General features: G+C 35.5%; 1 protein-coding gene across 5 annotated transcripts in view; it reads right to left on the bottom strand.

Annotated features, from left to right (window-relative positions):
- Positions 1-12,411, bottom strand: part of LOC138711784 (ATP-dependent RNA helicase DDX42) — a 73,152-nt gene that overhangs the window by 44,468 nt on the left and 16,273 nt on the right. For all 5 annotated transcript variants that reach the window (XM_069842987.1, XM_069842991.1, XM_069842988.1 and 2 more), the window contains exon 3: positions 4,158-4,409. In XM_069842987.1, coding sequence (XP_069699088.1) covers positions 4,158-4,409 — 252 coding nt within the window. The remainder of the gene's footprint in view (positions 1-4,157; positions 4,410-12,411) is intronic.

Raw genomic sequence — 12,411 nt, 5'->3', positions numbered from 1 at the left:
GGGTGTAGAAGTTTTGTTAGCAGAGTGAGTTGTTCTGTGTGAAATGAAATGAAGAAGCAAAGGCGTAGTTGTAAAAACCCTCCGAATATATTTTGTTACATATGTGGTGAGTTTACTCCGAAATCTCAGAGGCGCGAAATTACTAATCTTGTTAAGACGGCATATAAATTTTATTTCAATTGCGGCCTTGGGGATCAGGATCGTGTCTGGGCACCCCATGTGAGTTGTAAAACATGTAATGCAAGACTGACTCAGTGGTTAAAGGGCAGGAAAGAGCACTTACCTTTCGGTGTACCAATGGTGTGGCGTGAACAAAACAACTACGGAGATGACTGTTATTTCTGCTTAACCAATGTTACTGGATTTTCTTCAAAAGATAAGAGACTTATTCAGTATCCTAATCTTCCATCAGCTATAAGACCAATACCTCATGGAGAAAATTTACCTGTTCCCATTCCACCTTCTACATGGCAAGAAGAATAGGAATCTGACATATTGTCATCTGATGATGTGCAGCCCTCTAAATCAAGGGATGACTTCTACATTCCAGATGAAGAGGAAGAAGAAAAGCCACATTTAATAATGCAAGTAGAACTCAACGATCTGGTACGTGATTTGTACTTACCTAAACAGCTGGCTGAGCTTCTAGGATCTCGTCTTCAGGAATGGAAGGTGCTGGATGAAGATACTAATGTTTCAGTATTTAGAAACAGAAATAAGGACCTATTACCATTTTTCATAGTTACAGATTCTGGAGTTTATGCATGCAGCGATGTAAATGGGCTGATGTTAAAACTAGGTATTGGATATAATGCTGAAGAGTGGCGCTTATTAATAGATGCTTCTAAAATTGGTCTGAAAGGCGTTTTGTTACACAATAGCAATAAACTTCCCTCTATACCTGTAGCATACAGTGTGGCAATGAAAGAAACATATGAAAACATGTGTCATATTCTTCAAGCCATTAAATATGAAAACCATTATTGGAATATTTGCGGGGATCTTAAAGTTATTGGTCTTCTACTTGGAATGCAGAGTGGATTCACTAAATATCCTTGTTTTCTATGTCTCTGGGACAGCCAGGATACTCAACATCACTGTGTAGTCAAGGAATGGCCAAGAAGAGAAGATTTCACTCCCGGAGAACATAATGTAAAATTAAAACCTTTAGTTGACCCACAAAAAATATATCTCCCTCCTTTACACATTAAATTAGGACTCATGAAGAACTTTGTGAAAGGTATGGACACAACAGGTGAAGGTTTCAAATATCTACGAAGAATGTTCCCTGGCTTGAGTGATGCAAAATTAAAAGAAGGAATATTCATTGGACCTCAGATTAAAAAAGTGATGGGTGACCAATCTTTTTTAGAAAAATTAACTCCAAACGAACTTGCAGCATGGGAGTCATTTAAAAGTGTTGTGAATGGGTTCCTGGGCAACAAGAAGGAAGAAAATAGTGACGAACTAGTTCGGAGTCTCCTTCAAAATTATAAGAATTTGGGATGCAGGATGTCTCTCAAAATTCACTTCCTGCATTCTCATTTAAAGTTTTTTCCTAAAAACTTGGGTGCAGTGAGTGACGAACAAGGGGAACGCTTTCACCAAGACATTTTACAGATTGAACAGCGCTATAAGGGGAGATGGGATCCATCTATGATGAGTGATTACTGCTGGTTCCTACAAAGAGAGGATACAACAACACACAAAAAGAAAAGTGTTTTAAAGTGACGCCTGCCTTCTACTACGTAAATGTAAGTAGCCATTTACATCATTATAACATGAAGGATACTTCATTTCTACTACTAACACTATTATAATATTGGAATATTATGTTTATGCATTCTGCATTAGATATTAAAAGTGAGAACTGCTTAGATAGTATCGAACTTTTCAGAAGTGTAATAAGGGTAATAACTGAAAATCTGAGGGTGCTGTTGAAAAATGGGTTCCATTTTTGGATTCAGCATAGCAAATATGTGGATAATAACAATATTTCATTTCGGCACAATTTTCAAAGTTAAAATTTGTAGACTAGTGACAGAAATAAATGTCTCCAAAAGCTAGTTTCCAGTTAACCCATTCTGTATATTTCAGTAATACTTCATCATTTTCGTAATCCATATTATTGATTGTAATCAGTAGTCTTTACTTGTAAATGCAGCATTCTATATATAGGCCTAGTGAGGATCATGTAAGAGCAGTTCCTAAAAGGCTAATTTGGCCGTCTCTTCAGTGTTGCCAACTTATACCAGATATCACCAAAGAGGATAAAATCACAATGCCATGTACAATAATAATAATAATAATAATAATAATAATAATATACTATTAACAATAACGATGTCTTGCTTATTTACTACATCTCATCTTTATGTTGGGAGGTGTTTTCTAAATGGTTCAATAATTTGGACTCAGACTAAACCCAGACAAATCACAAGCTATAATAATGGGCCACCAACGAGCATTAAACAAAATAGATCTAGCCACTGTATCAAATACAAAAATAAATAATACTACAATTACATATAGTAAGACAGTAAAAAATTTAGGGGTATATTTAGATTCAATATCTGCGTTCGTTTCGTTTGTAACATTAGAAAATTCGATCATGTAACACCGTCACTAGAATTGTTGTCTTGGAAGTCCACTTAAAGAAAGAAGATTCTTCAACTCTCTCTTATTACTATTTAAAATCATCCACACCTCCACACCCTCTTACCTAGCATCTCGTTTTGTTTACCTTTCACTACCTCGAACCCGGAACATGTACCTTCTCTCTATTCCTCTGCATAGAACATCCTTCTACTCATCATCTTTCAGCATATCTATTCCACGCCTCTGGAATTCTCTCCCTGACCACGTCAGAGACTGTCGGATAATATCAAAATTCAAATTTAAATTAAAAAATCACATTCTAGTTCGTGGAATTGTTTGTTGAACACATGTCAGGTTGCGCAACTTCACCTTAACCCATGACATATAGTAAATATTGTAACTATGCTGTTGTAAAATTGAAAATTAATATGTAATGTATTTATTATTATTATTATTATTAGTATTATTATTACTATTGCTACTATTATTATTATTATTATTATTATTATTATTATTGTCAGTTATCAATATCATCATTGCTATCTCTGTTTTCTTTCTTTTCGTTGTATTAGCTCGATGAGAGCACTATAATGTACTTTTGACTCTGTTGACCCTCTATAGGGCTTTAACTTAATTTGTATCATTTTCATCAGTGTTTGTATTTCTTTTTTGTATTTATATGTGCTATCTGGTAGGATGGAAGAGAAGGCCTTATGGCCTTAATCCTGTCAGATTAAATAAATTATTATTATTATTATAATTTGTAAAAGAGTAGGCTTATATTTTCCTCCTGGACCTCTCGCACATTATGTTGGAAATTAGTAATTAATATAATCGAATATTAAAATGTATTTTGTCTGACAATATGAAATTCATTGCTTTGACTAAACAGTTCACGATTCACGAGATCTAACCTAAAAATGTATTTTACTTGATCACGTGAAATGATTAGCACAAATTCCGAAAACCGAATGCCACTTTGAAATGTATGCTTAAGAATACTTACTCCTAATAATTTTGCTATTCTCGTTATAATTGCTGTCTCCACCCGCATTTTCTATTGATCACCCAATTGCATGTATCACACCATATTTTATATTATTTTTACACTTACCTGACTATAATCTTGAATTGTAATCACAACTCAACACAACACACAAAATAACTTATGTATTAATTTAATACTGATATTAATTAATTATTAGTATGTTCGAATTTCACTAAATTCCAGTAATCGGCTCAGAAATCTAGAACGATTCGAATTTTCAGAATGTACACTACCAACAACAGCTATTCCTGCTGCCAACATAAGTTAGCAAATCACTACCAGTTGTAGTATTTCTCAATACTGAAATTCGAAACGAACTTGATAAAAGAAAATTCAACCTTCAAACTAGAAAATCACCATAATACATTAGCATATGTAGTAATGGGGGAAAAATGGTTAGGTTTCACCCTTGGGTATAAAGTAAGCTGATCTGGACTGTACAGTTTTTCTTTTGATGCTTTGAGTCATTACATATGGAATATAACATACATTAAATAGTGGCAATACTAACCTATAGTATGATTCTTCTACATCTTCTTCTTCAATGTCATCTCTTATTCCTTTCTTTTTGTCTTCCTTTTCTTGAATTTTATCAGTCTCTCTTTGTACCTGACGCTCTATACCAGCCATGAATGCATCTAGAGGATCTTCTTCGGAATCAGAGCTCTGACCACCTTGAGGTTGATATGAAGGACTGCCAGGTGCTGGAATGTACTCCAGAGTGGAAGCCGGTGCAACATGTTCATCATCCTCATCAAAATACCTACGAAATAAGATGGAAAAATGTTTAAAAGTTCTCATATTCAAATGGTAAGTTGTTAAACCTATACTACCAGAACTTCAAAGTTTATAAATACAATAATTTGTTGGATTCAAATGGTTTTAGAAAGGTATGATGCAATTGGACTGTTGCGAACAATCAGCGAAAGATATATAGAGAAAAATGAAGTGTATATACGGGGGCTATTCATAAAGTAACTTCCGTTTATTTTTTACAAACTTGTGAATGACGTTACAGAATTGGGTTACAATACATTTGAAAGTGTACAATCTAGTTTATTTTTCCACGTAGTTTCCAGTGACATTGAGACACTTGTAACGTTTAACGAGCTTTGAAATTCCGCAATAGTAAATTCGGCAGCCTGCGACTGAAGCCAACCTACGAAGCTGGTTTTCAACTCTTCGTCATCGTCAAAGCGCTTCGAGCCAAGCCACGTCTTCATGTGCATGAAGAGATGGTAATCGCTAGGCGCCAAATCTGGACTAAAGGGAGGGAGATCCAATACTTTCCAGATGAACTCTTGCAGTTTGGTCGCAGTACGACACGCTGTATGCAGTCGGGCGTTGTCATGCAGAAAAATCAGCCCAGAGCTCAACATGCCACGACGTTTATTTTGAATGGCCCTTTTCAAGTTTGTTAGTGTGATACAGTAATGCTCAGGGTTAACTGTGACATTCCTCTCCAAGAATTCCACTAGCAAAATTCCTTTTCCGTCCCAGAGCCATGAGTTTCCTTGTGGAAAATATTTGACGACACTTTACGGGTTTTTTCGGGGAGTGAGTATGACCCCACTGCATTGATTGAAGCTTTGTTTCTGCATTCACATACCGCACCCAAGTCTCGTCTCTTGTCACAATCTGATCGAGAAAAGCATCACCTTCTCTGTCGTAATGCTCCCATCAGCTGAGCCTTTTGTTCCTCAGAAAGGAGTTTAGGCACCCATCTGGCAGAAAGTTTCCGGTAGCCCAAATCTTCGGTAATCACTTTGTACAGAAGACTACGACTAATCTGTGGAAAATCCTCACTACGCTCTGACATGGTAAACCTGCGGTTTGCTCTAACTTTCTGCCAGATGGGTGCCTAAATTCCTTTCTGAGGAACAAAAGACTCAGTGGATGGGAGCAGCACTGTTCTTTCTTGAGCGTTACGAAAGAGAAGGTGATGTTTTTCTCGATCAGATTGTGACAGGACATGAGACTTGGGTGCGATATGTGAATGCAGAAACAAAGCTTCAATCAATGAAGTGGGACCATACTCACTCCCCGAAAACACCCACAAAGTATCATCAAACACTTTCCACGAGGAAACTCATGGCAACTGTCTTCTGGGACACAGCGCGTCGTACTGCAACCAAACTGCAAGAGTTCAACTGGGAAGTACTGGATCACCCTCCCTATAGCCAAGATTAGTCACCTAGCGATAACCATCTCTTCATGCACATGAAGACGTGTTTTGGCTCGAAGTGCTTTGACGATGACGAAGAGATGAAAACCAGAGTCGTAGGTTGGTTTCAGTCACAGGCGGCCGAATTCTACAATTGTGGAATTTCAAAGCTCGTCAAACGCTACGACAAGTGTCTCAATATGACTGGAAGCTATGTGGAAAAATAAATTAAAGTGTATACTTTCATACGTATTGTAACCCAATTCTGTAACGTCATTCACAGGTATGTGAAAAATAAACGGAAGTTACTTTATGAATAGCCCTCGTAATATTTGTGGATCTGAGAAAGGCTTTTGGCAGAGCAGATTGGAATAAACTTACAGGAATCCTGAAGAAAATTGGCGTGGATTGGAAAGAGAGGAGGCTATTAAGTAATGTTTATATGAAACACTGAGTCAAAGTCAGGATAGGAGAAGAATTTTCAGAGGGAAGTGGAACAGAGACAGGAGTATGACAAGGATGTCCTTTTCACCTACCGTGTTCAACATCTACTTGAAGGATTTAGTGATAAACTATTTTCAAAAAATGAGAGGGATGATAATAGGAGGAAGAAGAATACATTGCATAAGACTTGCTGACGACATTATTAGCAGAAGAGAAGATGATACTAACAAGGAGAGGACACGCTCTGTATATCACGAATTAAATCAGATTTTGTGACATGAAAGTACAAGGCACACTATTTAAAGTCATACCTGGTATGGGTGGCCAATGACCCCTCATTTTGGAAATATTGGCTATTGTTTATGACATACTTCCATTAGGTGCCTAATAGGGAAGCATTAGACTGTGTAAGGGCGTAGCTCATGTGGTTGGATGCTGAGTTGTCATCCAGGCAACCCGAGTTCGAATCCTAATGCCTTATCATTTTTTAAAGCTTGATATTATTATTATTATTATTATTATTATTATTATTATTATCATCATCATCATCATCATCATAATTACTATTATTATTTTAATTCACTTTCAGTTGTCAGTTCCTATATTCTAAGCCATGTTGAAATACGCGTGGTATGCATCAAAATTGATAAACAAACGAGAAGTGTTTGTGAATGTGAAGGATATCTGTTTCGCAGCAGAAGTGCGGAAAAATGTGTGTGACTGTGGACAACTTTCTTTCATTTTCTGTGCATGGTGCAGGAAATATGTATGTTTTGTGTGTTTTTATGACATCATAATGAATCGGGTACAAAATGAAATGGAATAGCTGCTACAGAAATAGAACAGATGGCAGTGACACATCTTACATTCCTACGTGAGCAGTATTTCATTGTTTATCCTTTACAATACAATGTTAGTTAATTAGTAATTTCTTTAAAACATGATAAAGCATTCAATACATTGAGAAATATGATATAGCTAGGTAAATAGTTAACTATGATCACAATATTAATCATTATTAAAAGAAAAAAATATAGAACCAGTTTAGATTCGAACTCAGGTTGCCTGGATAACAACTCTGCATCCAACCATATGGGTTACACTGGTACGCAGGCTAATGTTTCTCTATTGAGTACCTAACGGAAGTATGTCACAAACAATAGCCAATATTTCCAAAACGGCGGGTCATTGGCCACCCATATCAGGTATGATTTTAAACAGTATGTCTTGTATTTTCATCTCACACAATCTTATTCTATTCAGTGATATACAGAGCGTGTCCTCTCTTTATAAGAGATATGCTAATGAACCTAAATGGCAGCTTCAAATACTTGTGGTGTACTACAGTGACTTCATTTGCACGTGTGGCCGATTGGTGGGGATTTGCTTGGCCTTGCACTGTGCTGCTTGTAACCGGTTATGTCTCTCTTCACTCTCCCATCTCTCAGTGTGCCTGCTGAATCAGTTGAAGCGAAGTCTTTGTGCTGTATAGAAGTTGATATATATTTCAGTGTGTTTCTACAGTGTGTTAGTGCTGTTATAATGCCAAAAGTCGCTATACTTTAGAACACAGACTCTCTATATGATTCCTATGTGAAAACAAACTCTTGTAGAAAAGTGAGAAGGCGATTTATCGACAGATTCCCTGCTGTTCATAAACCTCACTGAGAAATGGTTTGTAATCTTGTGAATAGATTTAGGCAAACGCGATCCATTCTTGATAAGAAATTGAGAGTAAATTACTGTGTTCTTACAGAGGGAAAACTCGATGAAATCGAGCAAAAGTTAGAACAAAGTCCAAGGAAATCTCTGAGAAAACTTAAACAGGAATTAGAAATTTCGCAAATCTTGGCTTGGAATGCCACTAAAGCAATTCCCCGACAACCAGCCATGCGTCCAAATGAAGTCACTGTATAAGTAGTAACATATGCTGCTGCCAAGAAGTCAAAAGGTGGATAGCAATGGTAAAGGATACTTTTAATACGAAAAGAAGCACTTCTGCGGACTTTTGGAAAAAGAACTAAGAAAGAAACTAGACATTAAGTGCTTCATGTGGAGTGTGACATTGCATGGGGCAGGACAATGAACATTACGACGAAGTGGAGACAAATGACTGAAACCATTTAAAATGTGGATATGGAGAGAGTGAAGCATGTGGAATGGACAGACAGAATAAGAAATGAAGTAGGCTAAACAATTCAGAGAACAGAAAAGGTAAGCACAGTAAGCCTCAGGCTGAAGTGTAAGCTTTCGGATCCCTCTTCTGTTAAAGAGAGAAGAAAAAAAAAAAAGCTTAAGAAATAAAAGACGAGCTTAATGACTTTGCTCAAATGAAAACAAGGTGTTAACCTTAGTTACATCAGTGATTGTTAACTACAATAAAGTTAAGTACAATTATTATAGGACTTAGGCCTAATTGGGATTAAAATTTCTTTATCAATAGAATTGTGTGCGTTCATTTGTTCGCATCTACATCATATTATTAACAACTGCATGTATATCATGTATCATATAAGTAGGCCTAGAAGAAGTTAAAACTAGGCCTATGTGTGGAAACCGGAAATGTACTGTAAAATGGGGTAAGCTTAATCATAAAACAAAATAAATTTAACTACATCAGCAGGGTTAGCATGTTTAAAACAAAACATTTTAAACAAGGTGTGCAAAATTGTTTAAAACAATGTCCATTGTTTAAAACGTTTTAAACACAACATTTAAAACTATATTATGATATTAATTTTTAAGCCAACAGAATTCTCTGTTATGTTTATTATTCATATCACCGTTAATAATCAACAATGTTTAAAACTATATAATCAAAACATATCCTTTTTTTTCTTTCCATACAAGTTATTTCTCTCGTTTTCTGGTTGTTTTATTTTATCCTACTTGTTTACAATATAAAATCATGTTCAGGCCTTCATAAAATGTACAGTTATGAATATTTACAGTGATGCTCCTGACTTTACGGACCCAAACTTTAATTTTTTTCCCAACAAACATTATTAATAAGGAATTTTTGTAGAATAGGCCTATACAATGCAAACAATCTGAATGCTGATATCTACCATCTGAAGGAGATTTTGTTATATTTATAAGAAATTCACTGAAAAGTGATTTTAAGATGCTTAATTTTAAAATATTCTAGTCTTTATTACCTTTCTACAAATTTAGCTTAATATTTCAAAACGAAAAACTCAGCTATAAAATAAAATTTTCAAAGTACACCACAAGATACCAGTTTTTTCTGTTGTACCACTGAGTCATTAAACCATTAAACACCACTTCTACTTCATGAAATGTTTTGATTGTTGAATGCACGAAAAAGACATGCAAGTTTAGCAGCCTGCTCTGTGGTAGAAGTAATCATTTGATCATGATCACTTACTCACTAATCGATACTCAACAGTGGCATCATAAGAAATCAGAAATCCAGATATTCAGTTTGATTGGAAATACGTCTTTGTGTTTCTGTTGTGTGGTCCAAGTAATAAATGGTAAATCTACAGTAAACGATGTTTTAAGTATGCTGTCTAAATATTTCGGGAAACAAAATTCAGATGATGAGGAACCTCCATAAAAAAGTGTTTATTTAAACAGGTGGGAAAATGTGTACAATTGGTTGTGGCGATGTGGAATAATTCCTCTTAAGCTCACAATAAACTACAAGTGGTCAAACAGCAGAAATAGATGCTGCACTGTTTTAATGAAATCAGAATTATAACTTTGTACCAATTCAAAACTGGACTGTCAAGCTTTTTTACAATGTTGTAAAAAATGATTTCTCACTGTTAATAGATGTTAGATATTCAAAGAAATATAAGCACACACTCGAACTGAGATAAATTTGAAAATATTTTTTTTTTTTATATATTCAATGAGGAACATAGGTTAAGAGTGTTTGAGAATAAGGTGCTTAGGAAAATATTTGGGGCTAAGCGGGATGAAGTTACAGGAGAATGGAGAAAGTTACACAACACAGAACTGCACGCATTGTATTCTTCACCTGACATAATTAGCAACATTAAATCCAGATGTCTGAGATGGGCAGGACATGTAGCACGTATGGGCAAATCCAGAAATGCATATAGAGTGTTAGTTGGGAGACCGGAGGGAAAAAGACCTTTGGGGAGGCCAAGATGTAGATGGGAGGATAATATTAAAATGGATTTGAGGGAGGTGGGATATGATGATAGAGACTGGATTAACCTTGCACAGGATAGGGACCGATGGCGGGCTTATGTGAGGGTGGCAATGAACCTTCAGGTTCCTTAAAAGCCATTTGTAAGTAAGTATGGCATTTGACTGGAGTCATTGGCCGTACAATGGCGAGTAAAACCAAAATGAAAGATAGAAAACAAAATAAAGTGAACAATGTGCAAAGTGAAACTACGAAGGAGGGATGTCAGCACTGTTGCATTCTTTCTCTATCTATCCACAAAGCTGACAGATGAAAGCGCTGGACAAGTCTTAATGTGACTTGAGCCCATGTTGTCTGAACATCCACAGAGCATGCAATGGGGGCTGGATAGTACACCCAGGCAGTAGAGGTGATTAGCCAGATAGTCATGACCTACTGTGGTGCGGAATGTCACAACAGCTTCTCTTCTGGACCATTCAGGGAGAGGAGAGTTTAGTGCGTCCTTCCAGTGTTTATCCTTAATTTGTTCCTCCAAACTCTTATGGAAACATTGTCTTACTCGACTTCTTGTATTTGTAGATGCTCTATGGAATGGTAGCATGTTAGGATATGAAAGAGGAATAGTTGTTCCCTTTTTTGCCAGAAAGTCTGCTGCTTCATTCCCAGCAATACCACAGTGAGAAGGTATTCACTGCAGATGTGCAATGTAAATTTAAAAATATTATTTTTTATGAAATTCACCATAAAGTTTCATAAAATATATATCTGAGTTAGTAGGATATTAATTTTATGAATAAATAACCTTGTTTAATTTAATAAACAGCACGATCAATTTAAAATGCCTAAAATGCCAGTTTCCCGAATTTTTCTTAAAAAATCTGGAGTTTTGCTAATTTTTACAATAGCCATCTGGCAACACTATGTATAAAACATGTCTAATGTTTAAAAAAAAAACATACCAACTACCATTTTCAACAGTTAAAAGATTAATCAACTCAAAATATCAACCATTTCCACAAAATTTCAAATAATAGAAGATGGAAGAGTCTCTATGTACAAAATATTATTCCTGAATATCCAAGGAAAGTGCAGTTGCATCCTTTTGATTACTCACATGGTATGACTAGCCTATTTGAAGGGTACATGGGAAAAACGATCAAGGTCCATCAAAAATCGAAATTGAGTTAATAATGCCATCTTATAATGGAAAGGAAGTACTATCATGTGGTCTAGCTAGTAATAAGAAATAATCGTTCTTGACATTCCACTACGTCAATTTCTATTAAATACACACACATAACAAAGTATTAAGTGCTTAAACTTTAAAATTTGTTTTTCTCGAAACTTTCTAAAATGGACCTTGATCGTTATTCCCGTGTACCCTTCATTTGTCAAAACTATTTAACAAAACTGGAACTTTTCTTCACCACTTTGTCCAATATGCAGTCTTCAGAAAGATCAGAAGCTGGACACATAGCCCTTTTCTCTAAACCCACTGTGTGTGAGAAATATAGGAGAGAAGTGAGTTAATGGCTTTATTGCCAAGAATTCAGCATTAGTTAATGATAACACATTTTTAAAAAGCACTATTTCATGGCACTGTTTAAAACAGTATAAAAAACAGTTTAGAACAAAAAAAACATGTTTTTTTTTTAATTTTTTTTTTAATAAAACTGTTTTTTTTTCCAACCCTGTACATCAGTCCTGTTAATGACTTAAAATAACTTATTTAAACAAATATCAGGCATTGTGACAACAGTCATTAACCCATAAGTAGGCCAGGCCTCTAACTTCTCAGTATCTTTGGATTACAGTAGTTTTATGCAGTGCTGGACATCGCATGAAGTAAAAATAAAATAACAAAAAACATTTAAAAATTACTTCATTTCTTATTTTGTCTGTCCATTTCACACATTCGAGAAAAAAATAATGAACTTTATATTCAGTTCATCTGATATCATGGTTTAAATTATTTATGGCTAAGTTTACTCCAGTTCACAGTGTGGAAAATAGTTC

Source organism: Periplaneta americana, chromosome 13, assembly GCF_040183065.1.
Source record: "Periplaneta americana isolate PAMFEO1 chromosome 13, P.americana_PAMFEO1_priV1, whole genome shotgun sequence".
Classification (NCBI taxonomy): domain Eukaryota; kingdom Metazoa; phylum Arthropoda; class Insecta; order Blattodea; family Blattidae; genus Periplaneta; species Periplaneta americana.
The sequence above is the reverse complement of the archived record's forward strand: the minus strand, read 5'-3'. Positions and strand labels throughout refer to the sequence as shown.